The sequence below is a fragment of the Mirounga leonina genome, unplaced genomic scaffold (genome assembly GCF_011800145.1).
Source record: "Mirounga leonina isolate KUSES-001 unplaced genomic scaffold, KU_Mleo_1.0 Mir_204, whole genome shotgun sequence".
In the NCBI taxonomy this organism is placed as follows: domain Eukaryota; kingdom Metazoa; phylum Chordata; class Mammalia; order Carnivora; family Phocidae; genus Mirounga; species Mirounga leonina.
In genome coordinates this window covers 15,436,070-15,464,059 of record NW_023270513.1, presented here as the reverse complement: position 1 = coordinate 15,464,059, position 27,990 = coordinate 15,436,070, and the positions used below count along the sequence as shown (strand labels likewise).

The 27,990-nt window shown below is 34.8% G+C and overlaps 1 protein-coding gene across 6 annotated transcripts; it reads right to left on the bottom strand.

Annotated features, from left to right (window-relative positions):
- Positions 1-96: 96 nt before the first annotated feature.
- On the bottom strand, positions 97-25,454 carry ZNF711 (zinc finger protein 711). 6 transcript variants are annotated; one of them, XM_035028815.1, is made up of 10 exons: positions 25,326-25,454; positions 23,472-23,599; positions 21,816-21,920; positions 14,761-15,321; positions 9,097-9,252; positions 8,062-8,199; positions 5,856-5,993; positions 4,943-4,990; positions 3,284-3,427; positions 97-2,786 (listed from the first exon to the last, which is right to left on the bottom strand). In XM_035028815.1, exons 3-10 carry the CDS (start codon positions 21,892-21,894, stop codon positions 1,609-1,611), a joined length of 2,442 nt encoding a protein of 813 aa, XP_034884706.1. In that variant the 5' UTR covers positions 21,895-21,920; positions 23,472-23,599; positions 25,326-25,454; the 3' UTR covers positions 97-1,608. The 6 variants fall into 6 exon arrangements, with proteins under 6 accessions (XP_034884706.1, XP_034884707.1, XP_034884705.1 ...); XM_035028816.1 differs by lacking the exon at positions 23,472-23,599; XM_035028814.1 differs by lacking the exons at positions 23,472-23,599; positions 25,326-25,454 and having other exon boundaries at positions 21,816-22,271.
- Positions 25,455-27,990: the final 2,536 nt, after the last annotated feature.

The window sequence follows — 27,990 nt, the reverse complement described above, 5'->3', positions numbered from 1 at the left end:
AACCAACTGAGCCACCCAGGCGCCCCTAAGTAAAAAGTCTTTTAATAAATAGTGAACATTACAACAAACTTAAAATAAATTCATAAAACCTTGAAATGCAATAAATGCTTTTTATTGTATGCTCATTTCAATGAGTAACATTTAGAAATAATAATCCCACATAACAATGACAATCTTATTTTACAGCGTGTACATCATTTACAGCCACATAACACACTATTTTAAATTTTCCAAATTTAATATTCTGAAGTTAAGAAAGATAAAAAATTTATTCTCAAGGAACAGATTCTTATCTGGTGCAAAAACAGAAAGGTGAACATTATTTCAAACACAAAGCCACAATATAGCATAAAGTAAAATTACATTTTAATTATGTTGAACAGCTGAGTGTAAACATGAAACAACTATAACTTAAAAGTACACATCATATGCATTACATTTATGAACAGGATTTTCATTAAATTTCCCTAAATCAGCTTTTTATATTAAGCGCCATTTTGATTTGCAGCATGCTAACACAAAGCGTTGTTAAAAGGATGCATATTTTAAATTTATACACTGTAAACTGAATATCCACCTCCAAACTCTTGGCAACACAGTGTTTTGTTAAATACTGCATATATGCTGCCTCACGTTGAAAATGCATGTTAATAATATGGTATATAGATTTTAAAAATCAAAATTTTCAATAATGGCATAAAATTGCACCTTTAAACATTAGAGCAAGTAAGATTAAAATAATCCTACTTGCTGAGACTGCCCTAAAAAGAAGCTTCTAAACTTTTTAAGAAAACTGTGTTCTCTCAATTTAATCTTTAGATCATTAAGAAATATAGTGCTAACTTTATTTGCAACATTACTGCTGCATCTGTTTTAGAAAGCCACATTTGACTCAAATATACTTTTGTCATATATGCCATACTGAAAAATCATCTTGAACATCAGAAAAAAGGGAACTTTAATCTTAGACTTCACTTTAGACTTCAGCAAAGAATGCTGTATTTTAAACATCCTATCCTGTGATAAAATCTTAGCAGCTCTGAAATTCTTTTTGAAAGTGTTGAATTAATATAAGCTGTTTTCCAGTGAAATTTCTTTTAACGAATACACAAGACTTTTGCCATTTCTGGAATTCCAATTTTCAGGTACCATGAAAAAGGCTCAATGACTAAGTGACTGATGGATGACTGCATTTTATTGCCCCACCTCATTTCGAAAATCACATAAAAGTGAGACTTGCTTGCCACAGCAAAGCATTGCTAAATTCAATTAAATATGAGCTTTTCAGAAACATTTATCTCCAGTATGATCAGCCAAATAAAGTCATTGTCTTTGCTTTACCCTTCTGTAGTTTAATTATACATATAATACTATTAAGTAGACACTTAAGAGTTTTTCTGCAACCATCCTATGGTGCTTCTTAAATTCTTTAAGTAATTTTCAAAGGGCTATGAGATCCTTTGTCAATTCAAATATTTCAAGATCTCTAATACAAAGAATGTAGTTATGATTTACTATCAAGCTTTGGAACTAGATGAAACAGTTCATGAAATTTTCCTCCCATGTAGCATATCATATTTTCAAAATAGCTTCTTTATGTTGATCTTATTACATAAGAGCCTCCTTGTGGTGCCTCATAATATGCTGATTTTTTTCTGATGGTCTTCGGAATCCCTTCTTGCAAAATTCACACCTGTGTGGGTAGTCTTTTGTATGTATTGATATCACATGTCGTTTAAAGCCAGATGCATCTGTAGTGCTGTATTCACAATACTCGCATTGGTAAATCTTCCTTCCAGTGTGGGTCTTCATATGTTTTTTGAGCTCATTTTGTTGTCTGAACCCTCTCTTGCACCTTTTACACTTCAGTGACTGATCCTTAGTATGAACTGAAAGGATATGACCACTAAGAATAAATGGATCTGATGTTTTAAAGTCACAGTGCCTACACTGATGAATCTTTCTACCCTTATGGATATCACTATGCTTTTTGAGCTCAGAAGGACGATGGAAACCTTTTTCACAGACCTCACATTTGTGAGGAAAATCCTTAGTATGGACAGATATGATGTGCCGCTTAAGGTCACTTGAGTTGGTGCTCTTATGGTCACAATGAGGACACTGGTGTGTCTTATGTCCTTGAAACAAATCCAGATGGCGTTGAAGCTCCCTCTCATCACCAAATGCTTGAGGACAATGCTCACATTTATATGGTAAATTGTTACCATGCTTAGACTTAATGTGAGTTTTCAGATTTGACTGATCTGCACACCTGAAGACACAATACTGACACTGATATGGCTTCTCACCAGTATGGGTTCTCATATGTTTCTTGAGTTCAGAAGGATGTCGAAAGCCCTTCCCACACTCAACACAAACATGAGGAAAATTCTTGCTGTGAACAGCCAGTAAATGTCTGTTTAACAGTCCTTGTTCTGCAGTTTCATAGTCACAGTATTTGCACTTGTGCATTTTCGGCTCCTTGTCTCTTAATATAAGTTTATTTGAACTCAGTGGACTAGCCTCTCTGTATCTTCGTGTGTATTCTGTAAATTCATGGGTTTTGTCAACTTTGTTTATAAGCTTATGGCTTTCCAAGTGGTTATGGAAACTCACTTTCTTGTTAGTTGTAAAGTCACAATCTGTACACTGGTATTTTTTTCTCATCAAATGATCAGGATGATTCTTCATGTGTCTTTTCAAGAATCCCCTGGATTTAAACTTTTTTGTGCAAATATGGCAAGGGTATACTGTCAGGGGCTGTCCATCAGGGCCTATTATAACAGCTAGATAAAAAAAAAGGAAGTTGTGACATTTGGCCAGATGTTTTAAAGGGTTTTACAACAAAGGTGCCAAAATTAGCTGGTATTCACATGTGAGAACTATACTAGTAGAATAAAATCCTGTAGGATAAAATGCACATTAAAAGCAACTTATGAGAAAATAGCTCACTAAAAAGTAATAAGCATCTCTGTACTATAGACTACTCACCTGCCAAAATTTTATATACATTTTGTAAACTAGAAACAGGCACCCTTCATTGTGAAACCAACCTGAAAATTCTCTTTGAAAACATCATTTGGGTAAAGAGCAAACAAGCATAGTTTTATTAAGTACCAGTCAAATACTTTTTAAAAAATCCAACTATTTAAATCAAACACAGACAGGTATATGGAAGTGGGACTGCACTGTAACAACTGACTATTTCCTTTGCTTACAAAAAAAAATGACTTCCACATTTCAAATCATGGTAATATTCATGAACAAAGTATTAGTATTTTACCTGTTTGCCACTGCCTGGTTTCCCCCCTTCTCCTCTTCTTGGCTTTTTGTTTAAGTACTTTATTTGTATTAATGCTATCACAAATTTGAAGGTACTGTGCCGCTGTACTACTTCTGCTTTCTAATGTTGAGTCCAAGGTATTTCCTGGAAAAAAAATTGATATGCTATTAAATTACATAATATTTATACTTTTTGGTTTGGTTAGATGAATTACTAGATATGACATGGTATTAAGTTGCCATTGTGGTGCTAAATTTCACTAAGTATAGCCATATTCTCTCTTTTATACCCTTATACACACACACACACACGTAACTGTAAACACTTTAAATAGGGTATCATGTGAAATTAATTTTAAAATATCTCAATTTATTCATCCTAAAGCAATAAACTAATAAGGTGAACGTAACATGAGAGACTTTTATGGCCCAAACAAAATATTGGCATCAGATCAATTTCTCACCAATGAAGGCTGATGAAGTTAAAGAGACTTATTAGCAAAGAAATATACATGTGTCAGTGAACCAATATGGTCATGGTGACAATGTGTAATATATAACAAACAATATATCTCTTGTATATATGCTTTAGAATAATTTAATTAATATAAAAAGTATTAAGACTGATTTTAAAGACTAAAACAGACGTGGTGGGCAATTTACCACACTTTCAGTGGCATCAGTGTAAACAGAATAAAGTACTTAATAAAATCTCAGTTCTCACAAATCTGTTTTGCCATGCAATTTAGTTTAAAAATGTAGACCTATGGGGCACTGGGTGGCTCAGTCCTTTAAGCATCTGACTCTTGACTTCAGCTCAGGTCAGGATCTCAGGATTGTGAGATAGAGCCCCCCCTGCTGAGCCCCACGCCAAGCCCCGCATTAGGCTTCGTACTCAGCACAGTCTGCTTGTCCCTCTCCCTCTGTTCCTCCCCCTGCTCTCTCTTTCAAATAAATAAATAAGTAAATAAATAATAAATATCTAAAAAAAATGTAGACCTGCAAAGCCATTTAGCTTATATGCTGTGATGTATTGCCTCTCATCAATTCCTCTGACATCTACATTTAAATTTAGAGTCAAGTATCTCCTAAAGGTAGAAACAGAAGAGTCAGACATTTTATCATGAGAAAAAGTCTCTTTGCTTAAGAAAATAAAAAGAACTATCAACCATGGAATAACACTGTATGGAGTATGTATTATAACTAAAAAGAAAAATGAAGCTGACACATGGGTTTTATTTAACAGTTATATATATCTACTGGTTGCCACAGAAATTAAGAAAACAGTTCTGCCCCAAGGAAGATATTAACAAGTGGTTGATATCATGGATAATTTTGACTTTTTTGTCAAAATAATTTCTATTTTATAATTTTCTCCATAGCAACATTTTACGATTCATATTGTAAGTTGCCCAACATTTTTATCTTGAGATAAATCTAAAATGAAGTGCACTCACAAAATAACACACATTATGTCTGTATAGAAATTAATCAATTCCCAAAAAAGGCAAACTCCTATGTAACTAACTAGATAAGATATGAACAGGCAAGTCAGAATCTAGCATATGTGTCTGTATACACAAACCAATAACTGCTTATTTTCCAAGCAGTATATAAAACTGGCTATTTAACTTACATCTCACATATAATGCTCTCTCACCTGATGCTTGACAATCTTCATACCTCCGGGAAACTCTTCTTTCATCCCCTAAAAAAAAAAAAAAAAAGAAAAAAAACTAATTAAAAACTTATATGCTGACTATAATGATTACTAGTGGATCACATCTTAATCTACAAAAATCTTACTTTGACCACTGTTCCTTGGATTAAAATTTTTTTTTGTTGAGTTCTTCCACTCCCATAGATTAGATATAATTTCACGCACTGAAAATAAGGGCTACTGTTAGCATCCTTGGAACTGTTAACATCCAGAACAATCTTACATTTTAAGTAAAAATTGATTAGATATTTCTGCAGAATACACTCAAAATTGAAGATGCTCAATAAACAACTGTTGAATGAATGAACCTTTGGAAAAACCAAGATAAGATAATGCATTTGAACACCAAAATTTTTCAAAGTAAAGAGTATACCTGGACCATCTTGTAAATTAAGTAAGAATGAGGTAAAATAGAAAAAAAAAAACTTGATAAATTTACCTTCCACTAGATACTTTGTAGAAGAGCATATCTGGATTTCTGTTTCTTTTCAAACCCCCAAAATCTTATTTGTGCTGTTAATACATGAAATAAGTTTTTGAAAAAAGGGAAGGATCAATTTTCAAAGGATATTCCTATTTTAGAAAAATGAAACTTTTTATGGTACTCACTTATACAGGTAGGATTTTAAATAAATCCTACTGAAAAACAACAATGCATTAAGCAAGGCTTATTTTAAATAACATAAGATATATGGTAGGAAAATCATGTAAGTACCTAGAGATTAATCAGTCCACAGCAAAACATCTTATAATATTAGTCAACTCATGGGGGCATTAGCACAGCATATTTAATGACCTAAAGGCTGATCAAATAGATATGTACTTATCAGGTGAAAAAATGCCAGTGTCCTACCATATGCCGCAGCCCAGACAACAGGGACAATTGTTTTATTAACATCAGAGTCCTCAAGCTGAGTCTCAGGGAGAGAAGTTCCTTCCTCTTCCCCTACAATGACTTCCATGTAAACTTCATCTGCTATTTCAGCGCAACCTAAATTTTAGAAATAATTGCTTGTTTATAACCCCAAATATTTAATAAATGGGTAAAAATTCCAAACAATTTAAATCTTTCAACTGTCAAGATTTCAATTTGGTTAATTTAAAAATGACATTAGGCACTTTGGAGACTAGTGCCACTAGGAGACAATCATTTATCAAAACTTTTATTCTCCTCTTAGAACCTATCCTATGAAAATGACTTTTAGATTATATAAAACATGTGCGCTTGAAATATACTGACTGATTTTACAGTCCATTGGGCATAACAAATTTGTAAAAATGGTTGCAGTCCATAATTCTGCCTGTTTGTTCTTTGGAACTCAGAAAGCATTTCCCCTAGAATCAATACTAGAAAGTGGTCCTTGCTACCCCACATACTGTAACTTAAATGCAGTACTATACATGCAAAGGAAAATAGTAAAAAATACTAGTAATTGAAAAAAAATGTTAAATGAAAATAATTAAGATCACACACATATGTAATATATATATACACACACATATATATACACATAATACATATGTAAGCTGGTGCTCACGAATATGTGGACACCTATAAGAGGCAGGATTTTCAGAGACCCTACTGAGAAAAAAAGCACCTTGAGACTCATTTTTTAAAAATATAGTATTGGTATAAAAAATTTAAACCTAGAGGGTCATTTAGTGTATTTTATGTGATATAACCCGTTTAGATTTAGGCTGTTAAGTAAAAACTTAGCTTGAATTTATGCTTTTCCCTTGATTCACATACTGGGATCTTCTATTCACTATGGAAGAAATGTGAAAAAAATGTAGGAAAAAGGTATCCCTCTTCTCCCAAGTTTACCTTCTTTCAACTGATGAGAAAGAGACACTGGTCTAAGTTTTCCACATCCCCAAGGAATTCTAGCTTCAGCTAACCTAAGCTTCAGTCTCCCACCTTCTATTGTGCCCCTTTACTGACCAATGAGTAAAAAATAATAATAAAGAATTTAGAGGCCAAATAGAAATTATTTTCCTCTTCAATCAAATCCTCTAGACTTACTTGTTTTTATATTTTCAACTATGGTGTATTATTCATGTTTGGGATTGGAATTCAGCTTCCCATGGCTTCTAGGGAAGGAAATCTGAGGAGTGGAGATCAGAGTACAGTATAGGTAAAGCTGAGTATCATCCAGGTAATGCACTGAAGTGGAGGCTCTTGCCCTTCAAGGGCAAAACAAGCTTTTATCTCAGCGTGTCAGGAAGACAGAAGAAGCCTTAGGGAAGGGCTGCATTCTTACACTGAGGTGAGAAGAAAGTAGGCAGAGAGTAACATGTCTTTGTAAGGAAATGGGCAGCATGGCAAGAAAGGAAATCTGAGGAGTTATTTTCACCCTATGGTACTCAGCCCCAAGAAATCCTAAGCAGCAACTACTTGGAGACCATTAAAGGCATAATAAGTAAAGATTCTGGCAGCTTAACTTATTTGGAAGCATACTTACTTATCTAATCCTTCAGTGACAGAAGGAGAACAACCAGTTAGCCCTTCCACTGCTAAATCCAGAGAGAGGCCAACAGTGTTCACTGCCATGTGGAAAGAACACTGGCAGTAGTGTTAGACAGATGTGAGTTGAAATCCTACATTCCTCACTTAATATTGAAATGATCTTGGGCAATTATTTAATATCCCTGAGCATTTTTTTCCTTCCATAAAACAAAGATAATACCACCTACCTCAGAGAAGAGTTGTATTAAATAATATATATGCAACATATCCAATAACACACAAAATAGATGTCCAATAATTCCATATATATTTGTGGGCTCTAATGAAGTCAGGAACCATATGTTGTTTATCTCTATATCCCTAGTATCTGAGACACAGTATTTCATGTTTGCTGATTTGAACAATACATGTATGCGTGAATGGTCTAAAGGACCCTTTTCTTTTAAATTAATTACAGCAAAGGTCAGACTTATTTTATTGAACTCTGTTCCTATATAGTGCTTATATCTCTCAGATTGCTTATTTTTTTTTTAAAAAGAATTCAGGATGGCTACTGACAAGTCACTACAGTGCCACTGTACTGATATCTTACTAATATCATCTTCTTCTTGAGAAGAATCTTTAACTGCCATGTAAACCATCTTCTCCCGCTGCATTCGGCTCTGGTCAAGCACTCCAGCTACAGAATGTCCATTGGTGTACTCACTCTCTGTGACAATTTCTGTTCCACCTTAAAAATTAAATCACATATCAAAATCGAGAAGTATCATGGAATAATTCCCTAAATTAATAAGAAGGATATATAACAAATATTTTCCTGGGGTGCCTGGGTGGCTCAGTCGGTTAAGTATCTGCCTTCAGCTCAGCTCATGATCCTGAAGTCCTGGGATCGAGCCCCACAGCAGGCTCCCTGCTCAGTGGGGAATCTGCTTCTCTCTCTGCCCCTCGCCCCACTCGTGCTCTCTCTCTTACTCTCTCTGTCTCTCTCTCAAATAAATAAATAAAATTTTTTTAAAGAAATATTTTCCTTTAGAAAAATATTCCCCAAAATATTCCAATATAAATTTCTAAGTGTCAAGAGAATTTTCTTATAAATTACACTCTAAATTTTCAGTAACCACTGAGAAATAACAACAAATGTTAACATTTACATTACACACATGCCAAGCACTGTTTAAGTCTCTAACATGTATTTTGCCCATTTAATCCTCACAATAGCCCTATGAGGTAGTTACTGTCATTATGGCCATTTCATGGATGAGGAAACTGAGACAGAAGGAGGTTAAATAACTCACCAATAGCCACTCAGCTAAATGGCAGAACTAGGATTAAAATCCAAGCAGCCTGCCTCTAACCTGAGCTTACTCAATATAACTTCCTACTCTAAATCAAATCCTCTCCACTCATTTGTTTTTATAGTTCCAACTGTAATATTCTACTTATATTGAAAGAATCCAAGAACGACATATTCTGCATTCCTGCTTTTTATTCATTTATATATTTTTAATATTCCATCCCCAAAGAAACCTATAAAAAATCTGCACTTTAAAGACAATTTTAGAATAGTTTCCAGAAAATATAAGAATTAGTTTTAATTCCTATTTTAGCAATAAATTAAGATTTGTACCTATTTCAACATCATCTTCAGCCTCAGCTTTAAATATATACACTTTTATTACTTCTGAACCAAATGCGTCTTCTTTAACATCTTCCTGGGAACCATCACTGCCAATTTTTAATGGTGTGCTCCCCATATGCTCTAATTTTTCCCCAACATCATCCACTGTAAAATATAAAGAGAAAATTATTTTAATCAAAAAGTACTGTTGACATTTAGTGGATGTTAAGCGTAAGTGCAACATGAATGTGTTAATCACCTATCCGCTATATTCACTTAATGACATATTATGCAACTATTGAAAGTGATATGATTCATGAAAAAAATATACAAGATCAGATATATTACATGATCATAACTATATAAAAACTTATTCGGAGATTTTAATTTATATATGAGATACTTAATAACCATAGGGCTTTAATTAAAACAGTGGTGTGAGAAATGATTAAATCATCTTCCATTACATTCAACATTTTAAGTTAAATCCTAACACCAAAATTAACAGAAAAAATCAGAACATACATAGTACTCATAAAATAAGCTCAAATAAACAATTCTCAAATGAAATAGCAGTATTTCTAAAACAAATTAGCATATGAAATTTAGAATTAAAAAATAGGAAACAGAAAACAGCTAAATTATTTTATAAAAAGGGCTGTTCAGAAATTATAAAAATAAAATCTTAATACTTTTAATTTCTGTTGAGTTAATGGATGACAACTTCAAACCAGAAATTTCGTGTACTTCTATATTTACTAACATATGCTACACTCCAAAATCTTATAGAAAGGTAAAGCAACAATATTTGAGATTATTTACATTTTAAGTATAATTAAAATTGATTCTCTGCTCTATAGTCTTTAAGAATAACATTTATTTTCACATGAATACTGTGCACAAACTATGCAGTAAATATATATTAATAAACTTTGTTCTTTGACCATAAATATTAAATATATTCCCCCAAATATTATATGCCTACCATTTTTTATTTCAGTGTTTGTACCTATAAAACCTGAAATGTAATCTAAATCGAAAATCTGCTCCTTCTTATTATGTATATCATAGCATCATATATGAAACATAAAATCCTAAAGTCTCTGACTATATCTAAACAATTCCAGAACCTCTTAAAAAAGAACAAAGTGACATAAAAAAGTTATTAATTCAGTACTCTTAAAAAATGAACTTCAAGAAGATCTGAATGGGTCAAAGTCTAGATTTCCCTTACCTCAGTTTCAAATCTGCTACATACAAACTCAAAAATATTCTTTTGGCCTTTCAAAATGGTGAAAGACAGTAAGTTTCAGAAATTCTTTTTATAATGCAAAGCTACATTAACTTTGTGATAAAATAGAAATGATTCCATACTATTTAAGAGTTCAAATAACCTGTCTATGAACGGTCCTAAATGATCAAAATAAATAGAATAAATATTTCCATTCCATCATAGCTCCTAATTCTATTACTATGTTTTTTGGCAAAATTCTTTTGGACAATGGGACAGATTAAAATAAAAGAATAAAAGATGATGAAGTATCTGATATTGATTTAGTAGCTTCTTTTAAAATATGTTAAATTAAATTAAAACAATGACATTACAGAAAAAATTAAAAGAGGCAAGTTAAGCTTTCAGAAAATGCTTTCTCATTCTTGAAAATAAAGACATAAGATATACAAAAACATCAAAAAGTGTCCAAAATATTAATTTCTTAAGTTGGAATAACTTACAGTAAATTAATAAAATACTGAAAATACACTCATTTGATAAATACTGCTTTATTATAACTGAATGGTTTAAAGTGATCATAGTTCCTTCTGCAACAAACTGAATTAAAACTATAATTCACGAAATTTAAGTTCATGAAATGAAATATACATTTTTTGGTCACTTCTCAATAGTTTTGTACCATAGCTTTTACTTTAAGTACTGAAATAATTGTTGCTATTCCGATTCCATTTATACCATGCCTTAAGGTCCACAGTTTAATGTACCCATTATTTTCTACTTAAATTCCTCAGAATGAACAATTCTGAAATATATTGAGTAGCCAAACTTGGTCTGTATTTTAATTTCATAAAAGATGATAAAGTTATTAAGGATGCTAGTGTGCAGTTTTAAAAGATAAACCACCAACTTAACCAAGATTTATTCTATATTCTTTGTAATAGAAAGTACAAAGTTAACAAAGACTTAATAGGCAATCAAGTGATTTTAGGAATGGATCCTCAAAGATCTTCTTAATGCAAATAATACTCAAAATACCCCATATTAAGACTTAGCCTTTTTGCTTGTTGTAAGGCTTGCAATATCCAAGTCCCACAGTGCTGTTTCTTAACCCACATGACATTCCAGACAGTAATAGCAGGTAATATTATACACATCACAGAATTCTACTGGTGCTAAATGTAACATAAAACAGTAAGATGCATTGTTGGCAAGTTTGCTAATGTTCAATATTCTTTTATATAGCTCAACAGCACAATTTGATTAAAAATTCAATTTTCCTTTTAAAAGCTGAGTAGGCTTTTTACTGTACCCCTTTTATGTTACATCTACCAAAATTTTATGGTAGATATGTTATTATCAATATAGAGTATATTAATGTACCACAGAGATGGGGTCAGGCAATATGTAAAGGATTTATATTTCACAGCACTGAAACAAGTTAGTAACATTTAGATTACAAAAGTGTTCTACTCCCAGATGTATACCCAAGAGATCTAAAAACATATGTCTGCACAAAATCTTGTACATGAATCTTCACAGCATTATTCATAATAGCCAAAAAGTAGAAACAACACAAATGTCCATCAGCTGATGAATGGATAAATAAAATGTATATCCTTATAATGAAATATCAGTAATGAAAAGGAATGAAGTACTGACACATGACACATGCTACAATATGGATGATCCTTGAAGGCATTAGGCTAAGTGAAAGAAGCCAGACACAAAGGGCCACAAATTACATGATTCCATTTATATGAAATGTTGAGAATAGGCAAATCTATAGAGACAGAAACTGGATTAGTGGTTGCCAGGGGAGGGGGAGTGGATGGGGGGGGTGACTGCTAAAGGGCATGGGGTTTCTTTTTGGAGTGAAGAAAAAATTAAAATTGATTGTGATGATGGTTATACAATGCTATGAATATACTAAAAACCACTGCATGGCTTAAATGGTGAATTTTATGGCATGTGAATCATATCTCAATAAAGCCATTATATTAAAAAAATACAAAAGTGTTAACTTTTCTTTTTTGACCCTTGAAATTGGTGAGGTTTGATGAGATCTCCCATAATGACCCTACCAAGACATTTTGCTTTATACAAGATTATGTTCCCAAAAGAAATATAAACTAATTTTATAGGTAAAAAACAATTTAAATGCATTATATTGGTTCATTATTTAATGGAACTTCCCTCTTCCAGTGCAGCTTTTATAAAGGAAATCATCACCCATAAATGTCTTATGGATGTTAGGTATTTTTAAAGAAGAGCACACCTAGGATAATTTTAGAAAGATACAGTTACTCTGTATTAATTTCCAAGTTACTTAAGCACAAGTGGGAAAACCTAACCATCTGCTAAGAATTTGTGACATTTGGCCTGAAAAGGGAAAAAACCTCAAATGCACCTCAGATATGACAGAAGACAAATTCCCTACCTCTAAAACTCAGCTACTGATAAGATTTCCTTATAGGAATATTTAGGGACTCAGGAACAAGACAAAGGTCTGTTTTAAGTCCTCAACTGTATCTCTTAGATAGTTTGAAAATCTCTATCTTGGAAAAGAAACAGAAAAGAAGACTTTTTAAATTAACATTGAGGCCTTTAAGGCAATTTATTCTCTTAACTCCTGTAAGATTCAATGGCCAGGAGAAACCAAGAAAAAGAAATGAAGATTATGATGGAAAAAAGGGAAAAACTAAATCAAAAGAGAATAAAATAAGTGAAAATGGTAAAGAGTAACTGATTGCAATTTGAGTATAATAACCATTATAAAAATGGTCAAGGATCTGGGTGGTGGGAAAATGGGTGACATAAAAAAATATTTAATTTTTGTATATTCCATTTTCTACAATAAAAAACTGCTTAAGTTTTAAATGGATTTTTTTTTAAAAATGTTTGTTTCTTTACTAATGATTAAAGAGTTAATTAATTCCCAGTCTAAATTTCCCCTAAAATGATCCCACAGCAGTCCCAGCATTATTCGAGCAATACAATTTGCTTTATAATCTTCAGTTTACTCTTATTAGAGTAGGAGAGAAGTCCTTTGCATTTGACATATATGGCAATATAAAGATAAATACTGTAAATTAAAATATTCTAGAAACTCTTAAAAAAATCTTTTGCAGAATCGAATCATAGAAGATATGTTAAAGTTTGACAATTCACAAAACATATAATGTCTAAATTTTAAACTACTCTACTATCAAAGAGTTTGATCTGACAAGTACTTTTTTAAAGGCATAATATTATTTTGATACAGAAAGGCTGCCAACTTTTGTCACACCATTTTATATGATCATAACCATAGTTTTTTTTTTTTTTAATGTCAGGTTAAGATGTAAATATGGAATTGCTTTAGTAATGGACATCAATTTAAAAAGAGGTAATAACATTTGCAGACAGTATTTTAGTGGCTTAACTCATTCCCTTAAAAACAATGTAAATATTCACTTTCAAAAGTGGTTATAGAGGGAAAAAGTTAACATGCTAGACTTCAGAATCATATTTACAAATTAAATAAATCCAATTGGTTTTTAGTTTTAAATTCACTGATACACATATAACACACAATCACTTTATACACACATACACATAACTCTACCTGTTGATGTACTTCCCAATTAATCCTTTTTTATTTTAAAAAGAAAAGAATGAAAATCTACCATGAAAAAGTGAAGTTTTTATCTAATCTTTATTACTTCCAGCATGATCCCTTCAAATTTTATAAAAAATAGACCCACTTCTTCCTCAAGCTCCTTCAATAACCCATGATGAGATTTTTATTATTGTTGCTATTCAGGCAAACCCACCACTTAAAATGAGAACAAGATATTTCTATCTTCCTCCTTCAGATAGAATGTCTTATAGACATCATAAAGCAATCTGAAATAAACACAGTAAAGTATTTTTTGCTTGGAATATACACATGCATATTTAGACAAACAAAATAAACACAGGGAGAATTGCAGAACACAATCTGAGTTTAAGATTTCCCTTTCAATTATCTAATAAAAAATTAATTACACATTTCTTAATATATTATGCTTAAATTCCTAAGGAAAACTGAACTGACAACTCCAGTACCTGCTACAATAAAAAGAAAGCAGTGGCTGCATAAAATAAACTTCCCACTTTGAAATATATATATTTACCATTAAAAATTTTATCAGTTAATATTCTTATTGAACCTTCCTTTCTGCTCTAAGATATTAATTACATTATTTTGCTTAATTTGGGGTATGAATTTTCATTGAGTAAATTAAAAATATGAGCAAGTTCGCAAAAGCATCTCAACAACACAGCTTTGAAAAAAATTATTTTTCAAAAAGATTATCCCCATGATTTTTATTGAATGGATAGATTACCCCATCCCAGAAAACCTTTTCAGGTTATATATAAATCAATCTCCCAAGTAATTTTGTCTTTGTTTCACTTACAAGATATCATTAAGTAGTCTTCAGAAGTGCTCTTGACATCATCATCATCATCATCATCATCATCATCATCATCTTCGGTTTTAATAGTAACTGAAGAACCAGGAACACCACCAGCTGCTTGAATCACAGTTTCTGTATCTGAATTAGTTACAAGAACCTCCTCTGATACCATTGTGGGAGAGTCAACTCCTGAAACACAATCTTGGACCACATGTTCTAAGTGTCCATCAGGACCAGTAACAAGATCAGCCACAAAAACCTGCTCAGGTACTCTAACAGTTTCTGTAATTAGCTCAGAAGTCAAGATATGATCACTATCATCTTCCTCTAAATCTTCTTCAATAGCAACATCAGCTTCAAGTACAGCTTCAGGAACAATTACACCTTCTGTTACTACATCAGTCTCAGTGATGATATCAGGCCCATGGACAACTTCAGCTGCAAGGCCATGATCAAGGGTTATCCCATCATCTGTGACAACATCAGAAACTAATACAGCCTCAGGAACTGAAACAACAATATGGTCTCCATCGATATGTGCAGTACCAGCCATTCCAGCCACTATAATACAAACAATTATCCAAAAAAAGTAAAGTTATTTTATTAATTAAAAGTGCTATATTTAATGTATCAGATAACATAAAACATTTTAAAAATATGAAATAGTTCTGGCCAAACTATCATTTTTTAAAAACCACTGACAAATTAACTGCAATAAAAACCATCACCAGGGGCACCTGGCTGGCTCAGTCGGTAGAGCACATGACTCTTGATCCTGGGGTTGTGCGTTCAAGCCCCACGATGGGCATAGAGCTTACATAAAAGTGAAAAACAAACAAACAAAACAGCACCAACCAGGCACTGGGGTGGAGGTGGGTGAAAACAATGTTAGTAAAATCTAAATTAAGACCTTAAAAATAATGCACTTTATTTTCAAGTAAAACATAAAAGCCACAGTGAGATATCACTATATTAGAATAGCTAAAATTAAAAAAAAAAAAAAAAACAATACCACCACAGGTTGGTGAGGATACAAAGAAATGATCTGTCATACATTGCTGGCAGAAATGTAAAATAGTAGCAGCCACTCTGGAAAATGTATGGCAGTTTCTTACAAAACTAAACATGTATATACCATACAACCCAGCAATAACACTCTAGGGCATTTTTTCCCAGAGATATTAAAACATGTGTTTGCACAAAAAACTGTAGATGAAAATTCGTAACAGGTCATAGTAGCTATTACACACAGCAGCAAAAAATTGAAAATAACCCAAATGTACTTCCAACAGATGAATGGTTGGTAAAACCAACTCTGGCCCATCTTTACCATGGAATACTACTCAGCAATAAAAAGAGGACAGACTATCAACACATTCAATACCTGAATGAATCTCCAGAAAATTAAGTTAAGAATCTCCATAACTAAAGGTTATGATACCACATAATGGATAAATGAAATCAATATAACATTTTCAAAATTATAGAGATAGGAAACAGATTAGCAGTTGCCAAGGGTGGGGGTGTGTGTAAATATGTTAGCATAGCATATATCTGGTAATGGAATAGTTCTAGATCTTTATTGTGGTGGTGTCTACAAAAATCTATATACAGGATAAAACTGCACAGAACTATATACACTCACACAAATACATGTAAAAACAATGGTGACAACTTAAAGAGGTCTTTAGTTAACAGTAATGCACCAATGTTAACTTCCTAGTTTTGATATTGTACTATAGTTATATAAGATGTCACCATTAGAAGAAGAGGAGTACAGGCTACATGGGACCCTATGTACTATTTTTTCTACTTCCTGTGAGTCTTGTATTTCAAAAAATTAAAATTAAAATAAAAAGGACAAACATAAATGGGTACTAATATGTTTAACTGAGTTAGTAAAATATGACAAGCTGGATATATTATAAAATATGCATTATAAACATAAAAGTCCCTAAACATCTTTATAAGAATTACTATATTCAAAAGTGGAAGGCATCTTTTAACACGTGATTTTGGGGGGAAAATCCCAACTCATTCTAGACAAAGATTTGGTTTGATAAAATTCATATACAGGGACTCTAAATTGCACTAAATTCTAAGCAGGAACAAAACTTTAAACAATGTTTTTCTTGAGTAGCATGGTAAACACCAACTCCTATCCCCTTTACAAATGTAAAAGTGTAAAATCCCTTCATGAGGAACTCTTAAATTTTGCCTCACCGAAGTGTACAGGAAACAAGTTAATAGAGTTTATGGACCAGGTTGTAACAAAATTATCTACATTAAATAATCTACTACAAAGCCTTCTCCACATAATGATCACTTTCTATAAAGTCATATCTGAAAGAGTGCCATTTGCCAATGGTTATTATTAACCAATTCATTATGGAAGTTAGTTAACAAGTTAGGATGGAGACCAGTGGACATTATTAATACTCTTACCCATCAAAAGATAAGGTGAGAAGGGAAAGCTACCTTTCAGAATTATCTTCCTTTCAACCCCTCTGTATTGTTCTCAGTATTCTCAAACTCTTGCCTAAACCACCAAAGGACATAGACTCAATCTTGGAAATCTGGTAGACAAAGGAAGTATGTATAAAACAAGTACTTCCTATTCACTTGTTTCTCCACTGGCCATTTTGGAGATGGGTAGTTGGTGAAGGTTCAAGTTTATCATTCAGCCAGATTAGAAATGTGGTTTTTAGCAAGGAAAAATTAAAATGTCAAACCTATAAAATTCACAGTATTGGAATTCTATGTATACAAACAATAAAATTAGTATTTTATAAAATCCTTCCACAAGTCAAACTTAAAATATGGAAAATTCTGGAGGTTAGTGTGGTTCCAAAGAATAGACATTTAGGAATGATGGAAGGATAGAATAACGCTTAGTGCTGGCCTAGGTTCAGATTAACCTGGCTGGGAGGATTCTAGCGTCTACTCTAGTAGGAACTTACAGGTCAAAATAAATCAGATCTAAGCTAAAATAAATCCAAATATGCTTGTTTACACTGAACTACATAATAATATCAAGGATCCTAGACAAGGAATTGACAAGTTCCCCACAGCATGCTGGCAGATTACTCAGACCAAGATCCAAGATGTCTCCTATTAAATTTTGCTTTTTCCTGTTATCAACTCATCTGCTAGATCCCATTGAATTTCTAAACAAAGTTATTTATTTAACTACACACTAGCTATATTTATTTAGCAATGACTATGAACCGAGCAACCTACTAATATTTTTACATATATTATCTCATTTAAGCCTCAGAACAGCTGTATAATGTGTTATCTCCTTTTTAAATATGAAGGAACTATAAAAAATATGAAGGAACTATGGTTTAAAGAAGTTAAATAAGCTTGCCCAAGGTTCAAGCTGAGGGCTGAACTTATTAACTCTAGACTGGCTTATTTCTACGTGTTTAAAGGAGGAGAATAGAATTTACTTACCATAGAGACTATTTTTTTTTAAAGAAATTTATAGGGTTAACCAAGTGAGTCACTATTAAAGGAATGGTTTGAGAGAGAAGGAGTAAAAAAATCTGGGGCACCTGGGTGGCTCAGTCAGTTAAGTGTCCGACTCTTGATTTTGGCTCAGGTCATGATCTCAGGGTTGTGAGACTGAGCCCCACGTTGTGCCCCACACTGGGCGTGGAACCTGCTTAAGATTCTCTCTCTCCTCCCTTTCCCCACCCCTACTTGTACACGCGTTCTCAATCTCTCTTTAAAAAAAAAAGAGTAAAAAGATATATCACATAGTCACTCAATTAAATTTTAAAGCATTTAATAAACAGCATTAAATGGCATTAACAATTTATCTCACTAGGTAACAAATTATAAATGGTAAGAAATCATCATTTAAAAAGTGTGAAAGCAATTATATAACCAAATAACAGTAAGAAATAAGTCATCATTTCAAGCATTTCCCATTTTACTAAAGCTATTTCATTTAAATGTAAATACCTGGAATTTCACTGGAGGTATAGGATAAAATTTGGTATTTGTTGGTTCTATCTTGGGCCACTATCTAAGGCTGTTCTGCTATTTAAGTCACAAAGCAACATAGACTTTTTGTATAAATAAAATCTTAACTATTAAATTCAGTGGCACAGATTCCAAGGACAACCATTATACTGAGACAAAAGCAAAGTTATTACATAAATCATGTTGTAAATTTTTAAATCTCAGGGGCGTTTGGGTAGCTCAGTCGGTTAAGCATCTGCCTTCGGCTCAGGTCATGATCCCAGAGTCCTGGGATCCAGCCTGGCATGGGCTCCCTGCTGAGCAGGGAGCCTGCTTCTCCCTCTCCCTCTGCCCCTCCCCCGCTCATGCTCGTTCGCTCTCTCTCTCTCAAATAAATAAAATCTTTTTTTTTAAAGATTTTATTTATTTATTTGAGAGAGAGAATGAGAGAGAGAGAGAGAGAGAGAGAGCACATGAGAGGGGGGAGGGTCAGAGGGAGAAGCAGACTCCCTGCTGATCAGGGAGCCCAATGTGGGACTCGATCCCGGGACTCCAGGATCATAACCTGAGCCGAAGGCAGTCGCTCAACCAACTGAGCCACCCAGGCACCCAAATAAATAAAATCTTTAAAAAATGTTTCTAAATCTCAAGTATCCTTCAAAAGAAACTGGTCTAATGAGTTTCTGAATTAAATTAATATTTCAAATTTTTAATATAGTAGCCATCCTATGCCCACCGAAAACATTATAGAATTTAGAGATCCTGTGATGCATAGTATACTTACTTGGCTAGCTCTACCTGTGTATGCCAAACTGTTTCACAAATATCATTATTTATGGGATTGCAAATCTAAGTTTTGATGTTGGCAGAAATTTAAAGAGAAACTGATAGAGGCTACAATATTGATGAAACTTGAAAACTATGCTAAGTGAAAGAAACCAGACACAAAAGGCCACATATGGTATGGTTTTACCTATATGAAATATCTGGAATAGGTAAATCCATAGACAGATATGTTAGTGGTTGCCTAGGTCTGGAGCAGGGTTGGGGGTGACTGCTAATGAGTATTAGGTTTTATTTTTCCAATGACGAAATGTTCTAAAATTAGGTAGCAGTGATATTTGCACAACTCTGTGAGTATACTAAAACCACTGAATTATATTCTTTAAAATGGGTGAATTGTACGGTATATGAATTATTATCTTAATAAAAAATAAGAAAAAAAGAATGTATATAATGTATTTCAATATGCATATTCTTCTTCCCTAGCAACTAAAAGGAAGTGAAGTATTAAATGTAATAAGGGATTGATTAAACCTTAAGACACTAAGGAGGAACAATGAAAAGGAAGGTAGGAGGAAGACGAAGTAAATATTCACCAGCACTAAATGGACATTTTTTTCAATCTTAGAAAGGAATCAGGCTTTACTTGCTAACAGGCAACTTCTTCAGGACTGAAGGGGATCTGGCACTTCACCAAATGCTACAGGGTAGGTTTAATTTTGTATCATATGGAGAAAATGTTGTATTTCTTCCATTTCTAAGGTATTTTTATTTTTTATATTTTATTTTAAAGATTTTATTTATTTATTTGAGAGAGAGCACAAGCAGGGGGAGCGGCAGAGGGAGAGGGAGAAGCAGGCTCCCTGCTAAGCAGGGAACCTGATGCAGGGCTCAATCCCATGACCCCTGGATCATGACCTGAGCCGAAGGCAAACACTTAAGCAACTGAGCCACCCAGGCACCCTCTAAGATATTTTTAAAAGGCAAAAAATTAAAGGTGACATTTCAACCAAAACTTATTTACTATACTGAAGTTCAAGTGTTCCAGTATTTTAAAAACTATTTCTAGCATTCACAAAATTCTTTGTGAAATCTTTACTCTTCAGTTCTTTGTCCTACTTCTAGAATTTATTCCTGTACTTTTTTCACCCAGAATCACTTCTAAGTCATCCATAATCAACACAATTGACTTCTGACTCATTTAGCAGAATGAATCAATGATTGCTTTCTATTTCATCAACTCACTACATAGTCATCTCGATCTTCACCACATTCAATCTTGATCTATGCACCATATCTTTATTCACCAGACAGAAGTGTCAGGAAATCACAGAACTGGAGAGGACCTTAAATGTTATCTAGGCCAATCCCTTCACAAAAGTGAATTAAGTACTTTGCCCAAGTTTACACAGATAGTTAGTAGGACTGCCAAGACTAGAATCCAGTTCTTCTGATTCTCAATACTGTAGGCTTTACAAGGAACAAAATAACATATTCACATTAATGTGAAAACAGTGATAGCATTTTCTTAATTGAGGAAAGTATTACTAGTTGTAATCCCCCACCCCAATACCATCTTTGATTATTCCTTAATACTTTGTTTTGTTTACTTTTTATCCCAATTTACTATTTGTCTTTTCTACTCTCACTGCACTTTTCTTCAATTCTTACCACCCTATCCCTGCCTCTTATACTTCAGATACCTCCATCTCTTCTATAATTCAGACTGACCCTGCCCAAATTCAGTTTCTTTGTTGACTGTGATAAGAGTCATAACATTTCATCAAAATAACTACTGTTAAGAGGCTACTGAAAAACCTGGCCATAAAAGGAGGGAATCTTTTTTTTTGTAAAAAAAGAAAAATATAATGTTATTAGAAACAACTTTCTGAAGATATTGCATCAGAATATAATTAATCTAGCTTCTTTGTAATGACTGAAGTAGTTCCTTTTCCAGTTTTATCAACAATACAATTTAAAATGAATTTTAGAAAGCCAATTTAATATTTCCTACATTCAAGAACTGATTTGGTTATTTATGTAAGCTGAGTTTTTTCATTTTCAATGCCACATCACCACTATATTCCAAAGTTTCCTTACTTCAACCTTCCCACAAAATTTTAAGAATGATTTTAAGTAGACTACTGGCACATAGCTACTTTAAGAAAATGAGCCCTACAAATGAATTTTCCTAGCAAAAAAAACTTTTCATAAATTCTCCCCTTCTTCAATATAGTTTTGATATTTAGTATGCTATGATTTTAAAAAAGAAAGAAAAAAATACAACAAAGAAAATGCTTTACCAAAATCCTGCATAATCATGGTATGGGCCATTCTACAGTCTGATGTGTGCAATCCAAGACTTCCACCACCTGAATCCATATTTAGCAAAGTTCATTCACAAATCTCTGTAAAAGAAATGGTTTTAAAAATAGTTTAAATACATTTAGGCCAAAGTGAGTTGTTCTGAGAAAAAAAAAAATGCAATGGAAAATATGCCTCAGAACCAGGTGTGCAAATCTTATTACAAAGGAAAATAAAAACCTTGATTAGATACTTAATGTGACAAGCATAAGTAAAAGAAGGGCTAAGTGAAAGGACATAAATCAAAGATAACGGAGAATAAGACACAGTAAGGGTGACAAGCCACAGGGGAAGTGATAGAAGCAAGCAAAAGAACAAAACTGTAGCACTGAGGTTCCAGGTAAAATGTAGATTATAAAAGAAGAAAAAGAAGAACAAGATGACAACAGACAATAGTTGGGATATTTATACATTACTAGAGGACTCAGGTGTCTAGTATTAGTGAATTTCATCCAGTGGCTCTCATCCATTTCTTCCAGACCCAGCTCAGCCCTGCAGCGGAGCTCTGCAGATAAACTTGTGTTTCACCTCTGGCTCCCGGGGTTCTACATATAATGTAAAATGTTCTATCCCAGTTTCCCTGGAGTTCTTTGAGACAGTAAGGACTTCTGGCCTCACTCTACTACATTCTCTTGTCTCATAGTTTTGAGGACTCATGAAACATGACTGCTTCCTAAATATGGTAGAGATAAGATCAATCACATACAAACATTTAGCAAAATTGTTCCTTTCAGAATATCGTTTACTTATAATTGTACAACTGATTTTTTTTCTTTAATGATTAATAAAGTCACTCTAGCTTCAAGCTAGTTTTGAAAGCAAGGATTCTATTTCATTTCAAGTGATGTATCCTATATTTAAGATCATCAGACAGTATGGAACCTGAAGTCGAATGCTGTCACTACACATATTTCTTACAATTACATATGTGTATTTCCCCTTCAAACATAAAATTCTAAGTATATCAACCAAAAAAAAATCTGTCAATTTTATAAAACAGCTGTCTCATTTTTATTTAGGAGTGTTTAATAAATTGGGCTATATTGCACAAAAGATGAGGTTATATCATTAAACTTTTAGAAAGCTGCCATGTAAAGCAACTTAATGTATCCTTAAGTAAGATCACTAAGATTTTTTTTCCTTGCCTTAAAGTTCTATAGGTGTACAGGAGGCAGGAGAGTATAACATTTGAATCCTGTATATAAAAATCCTTATAGCAGTAGGTGTCATTTCTGTGTATCAAACGATTCAACAAAATTACTCTATATATTTACAAAATTACAAATTTTTAGAAATTTTTGGCTGTATTTTGTCTTTTTTTTTTTCAAATACCACATTGTTTCCTGCCTCCAAAATGAAGCCATCAGAGGCCACGAGAGTTCAGGATAAACTACCCGTATGTTCACAGAGATAAATCAAAATGCCATTAAGGACTTATTTTTAACATTTAAAACAGTGTAATATTTCAACTTTAATTAGAATAATTGCTTTCCTTATCACATAACTAATAGAACAATTACAAATGCCTTGAAATGTTTTAAACACTTAATTCTGTTTAATTATTAAATAAGATAAAACATTAGTTTGTTAATCACCTTAATATGACTGTCTTGAAGAAAGTGTAGATTTTCTTACATATTGTAAAGTAAAATCTGCAGCAATTTGTTTTCGTTATTTTTCCTTCTGACCTATGTTATTTTCTTTGGAAAAACGTTCTCTTTACCTATTGTAAAAATACATTCAAAATTAAACATTTTAAAACATTTTAAACCAAATCTCTTACACAACTTAAGAATTTTCTTTACACTTTGACGTGCAGGGTGAGACTGAGAAGGGCTCAAATGCTCAAATCTGCTCATCTAAAAAGCATCCGAAGGGATTCCAAAGGAAACAACTACCTACTACAATATAAGCAACATTATTACACTTAGAATTCGACCACTTCATTAAACCAAATGTTCTCTAAAGCACATTTAAAAATCACTAGCAACACCTTATTTTGGAAAGTGAAAGAACCAACCAAGGGCAAGCTTTATCCTTGCCAAATCGACAGAGAAAAATCTGCACTAGCACTCAATTAGGTGTAAAAATCTTAACACATAGTGCAACTACTATAGGAAGTATCACACTGTATGAATACCCAATAAATAAATTGGAGCACCTTTTCCCATATAGGAAGTTTAAATAAGATCAATAATAAATGAGGTATGAGAACAGCAGTGTGTTAAGTATTCAATAGCCAATAGATAGCTGGGCTCCTCAGTATTCTCAAGAGTATATCTCACATCCTTATTGAATGGAGGTAACCACCAAGTACGCTGCAAGTAAACATCTTTCAATGTACGGGGAGCAGAAATCACAAAACAAATAACAACAAAAAACATTTTACTCTCGTCCGTCTCCTCCGAACAGCTCATTCAGGACCTAGCTTCTTGATCTTGATGATGTAAACAGGGTGAGAGGTTGAAGAGAAATCTTAAGGCAGCAGAGCAAGAGAATGCGAAAGTAGTATTTGCAGAAATAGGAGACAAAGGAGCTCTGGCAAGTAGCAGTATTGCAGCTTGGGACGCAACCCGCTTCCCGCATAAGTCTCCCTTTTCCACGACCATGCCAAGTTTCGATCATTTCGAGCAGAACGCACACACGTGCCCTCTTATATATTACCCATATGACTGGATCTTAAACCTAACAAGAGAACCTTCTCCGTGGAAAGGCAGAAAGCGAAGAGACAAGAATACCCTTTCCCCTCCTCCCTCCTCTCACTTGGTGCAGCGGTCGCCACCGCTGCTACCCACGCCGTGCTGCCCAACCCCTCATCCTCCTCCCGCTCTCTCTGCCCCGCTACATGGGAGACGCTGGGAACCAAAATGGTGGTGTTTTAGTGGAGGCGACAACTGCCGCACACACCCGCCCCCCAGGCTCTGACTGCTCCCTACCCCCCTAAAATGCTCGATTCGGCGCCACCTCCTTGCAAACGCCACCATCCCTCACGCATTCCAAGCCTACCAGAAGCAGCAGGCGGGGTGGGGGACGGAGAAGTGGGAGGGGGGCGCAAATGAAAAGAATATTGGGGGGTGTCGCCGAGAGAAAATGCCAGGGGGACGCCGCATTCTTCAATTCACCGTTTTGTTTTCCGCCATTTTCCCGTCACCCTAAACCACCGACGGTCACAACGACGGCTCTTGCCCCTAGGGGTTCTGGCCTGGAGGAAGGAGAGGCTGCCTGAGGGGGAAAAGCCTCCACTTCCCTCAATTCCTCCAGTCACCAGCGGCGGCTGAGGACAAAAACTGCCAGACCGAGGGGGAGGCAAAGCTTAGGGACTAGACGCCACTTCCATTGTTCCCTTCGCCCTACACTACAGGCTGGGTGGGAGCCTCTCCTCCTCTCACACAAGCGACACAGCGCAGCGGACCCGAATCCCTCCACTTTCTCTTCAGGAGTCTCCTTACCTGCTGCCACTGCTGCCTCCGCCGCCGCCAGTTGGATTCTGACCGCGCTCCAGATTTCTGCGGGGGTCGGCAGCTGTGGATCTGTAAGGTCCTCACATTCGGGTTTCCGAGGTTCCGCAGCCCGAGCCAATCACAAGCTACTCTGCGTCTGGGAGGCGCGCCGCCTTGTCCTTCTTTATATCGCTGCCGACATGCTGAGGTTGCATTACGTCACGCTGCCCTTGCTGCAGGGTAGGGGGCCAACGGGAGAGCGCGCGCGGGCGCGCGCGCGCTCGGGAGATCAAGAAGCCCGCGCTGGGTTTGTGCTTGGAGACGCCGCGGACTTGCAGTGGGTGGTGGGTGGTGGGTGGTGGGTGGTGGGTGGTGGGTTGCAGTGGGTGGTGGGTGACGGGGCAGGGTGCAGCGCGGGCGAGCCCAAGTAAAGAAGCTTTGGATCTTGGGGCGCCCCTGAGGAGTTTCCGTGGGAAGATTTTGTTTTCCAGGTTTCCCAAGGGAGAGGAAGAGGGGGGGGGGGGGAAATCAATGACTGAATGGCAATTCACTGAACCTTTAATACATGTTGGAAGACATTTAAAAAAAAAAAAAAATCGGCCCTACTCTCGAGGATTTGACCAATTAGGCCGTCCAGAGCGGTAAGAGGTATGTCTCCCCACCAAAAACCCTGTGTGTATTTTGCAGTTTCCCTACCTCCGTCCTTTAAATTCCTTTTATATTTCATATTGGTAGACAATTCGATGAAGAAAGTAAAGAAGAAAGAAGAAAGGCACAGAAAGGAAAGGTGGACAAGGAACCTAAAGGAAATGAACTCGAAATATCTCTTCAGTGTGTCACTTTCAGCTTGTGTCTGCACAAAATGGGAGAACAGTGAGAAATTCAGAGGTGATGGGTGGGGAAAAGAGAGATGAGATGCGAAAGGCTTTATAATCTGAAAATTTAGCTTTAGTACTTACTGAAAATAAGCATTTGGGTTGAATAGCAGTGTTAAAGCAGGGAAAGGACACGATCCTAAAAAAAAAAAAAAAAAAAAATGAAGGTGACTCATTACCTTTGCCTAAATGATTGGAATATTTTACAAATAAAACATGTTATTGTTCTCAATTAGCTAATTTCTCCAGTTCCTTGTAGCCTACTATAACACTAAAGGATTTGACAAAATTAGAGGAGACAATGATGCGAAAGCCCTAGCACAGTACCTGGCTTATATTAGACCAGGAGTCAGCGACTTTCTCTGTACAGGACCAGGTAGTAAATGTTTTAGGCTTTGAGGGCTATAGGTCTGATATAAATATTCAAGTCTGTAGTTGTAGCCCCAAAGCAGCCATAGACTGCTTGTATATGTAGTATGTACACAAATGAGCATGTCTGTGTTCCAGTAGAACTTTTATTTGTGGACACTGACATTTGAATTTTATATCATTTTAATGTGTCATGAAAAATTATTTTTCTTTGAATTATTTTCCACTATTAAAAATGTCAACACCATCCTTAGTCACAGGCCATTAAAAATATAGGCAGTGCTCCATATTTGGCCTGTGGGCCATAGTTTGCCAACCCCTGTAGGTGTTACACTTTTATTTTCCCTCCTAAATGAAGAGGTATTTTTATGAGTGTGGCCCTGTATGTGATGTGTTTCTATATCGGCTACTCTGGCAAATACTACTTGAAATGTCTTCTCCCAGAGACAATTCCAATGGGACACTGATGGAAGAAAGCTAAAAAAGATGTGGGTTTTTTAAGGTCAATCACCTTTGTGAAAAATTGTGATAGACAATTTTTAAAACCTGAAGATCATCCTTGCTCCTCCCTCTTTCTTGAATCATCTGAGCCATCAAAATGTCCTGAGAATTCTACTTCCTTAATATCTATGGAATTCATCCTTTAAAAAAAAAAATTATTTTTATTTATTTGAGAGACAAGAGAGTACAAGCAGGGGGAGTGGCAGGCAGAGGGAGAGGGAGAAGCAGGCTCCCTGCTGAGCAGGGAGCTGGATGCAGACTCCATCCCAGGACCCCAGGATTCTGACCCGAGCCAAAGGCAGGTGTCCTCATCCATTTTTTTTTTTCATTCCTAATATCATTACTTTGTTCAGGTTCACATCCCTTCTTATGGGGATTACTGCAATACTTTCCTAACTAGTTACTCTGTATTCATTTTCTCAAAAAATCATGAAATCAGAAATCACCAAATGTGAAAAATATCTCAAATCAAGCCTCCCCACTCCATTTTCAATTTAGTTGTGGTTCTCAACAAATGGAACTGTGGAACTGCCTCCTGATTCATTTCTCTGCTACATGTACCTCTTTACTTCACTTGATAACTTTTACAGTATAGTCTACACCACCACAGTATCATTTGTGTAACAAAACAAAGAAAATTGATTATCTCACTCTCCTGCTTAAACATTGCTGTCAACTCCCACTAAAAGTCAAAGATGACGCCCAGACAAGGACAGAAAGAGACTTGTGGGAATTCCAGGCGGGCAACAATGTGAAAGACCATCCAGCATATGTCTTTTAGATATTTGGTCAGTATTTATTTAGAGGAGTAAATTGAATTCTATGTTAAGGATGGCTGTGCTATTATTTTAAATAGTAAGTGTTTCTATATCCATGCTTCAGCCTTTTTGCGGTTTCATATTAGCACCAAGACCAATACTATTGGGGCG

Excerpts from the sequence above, each read along its gene's own strand:
- ZNF711 (XM_035028815.1), bottom strand. The coding sequence starts at position 21,894 with ATGGATTCAGGTGGTGGAAGTCTTGGATTGCACACATCAGACTGTAGA. Across the intron at positions 5,994-8,061 it reads TCAAGAAGAAGATGATATTA|GTTGCGCTGAAATAGCAGAT; the intron begins GTAAGATATCAG and ends TCTAAAATTTAG. Across the intron at positions 2,787-3,283 it reads AACCAGGCAGTGGCAAACAG|CTGTTATAATAGGCCCTGAT; the intron begins GTAAAATACTAA and ends TTTTTTATCTAG.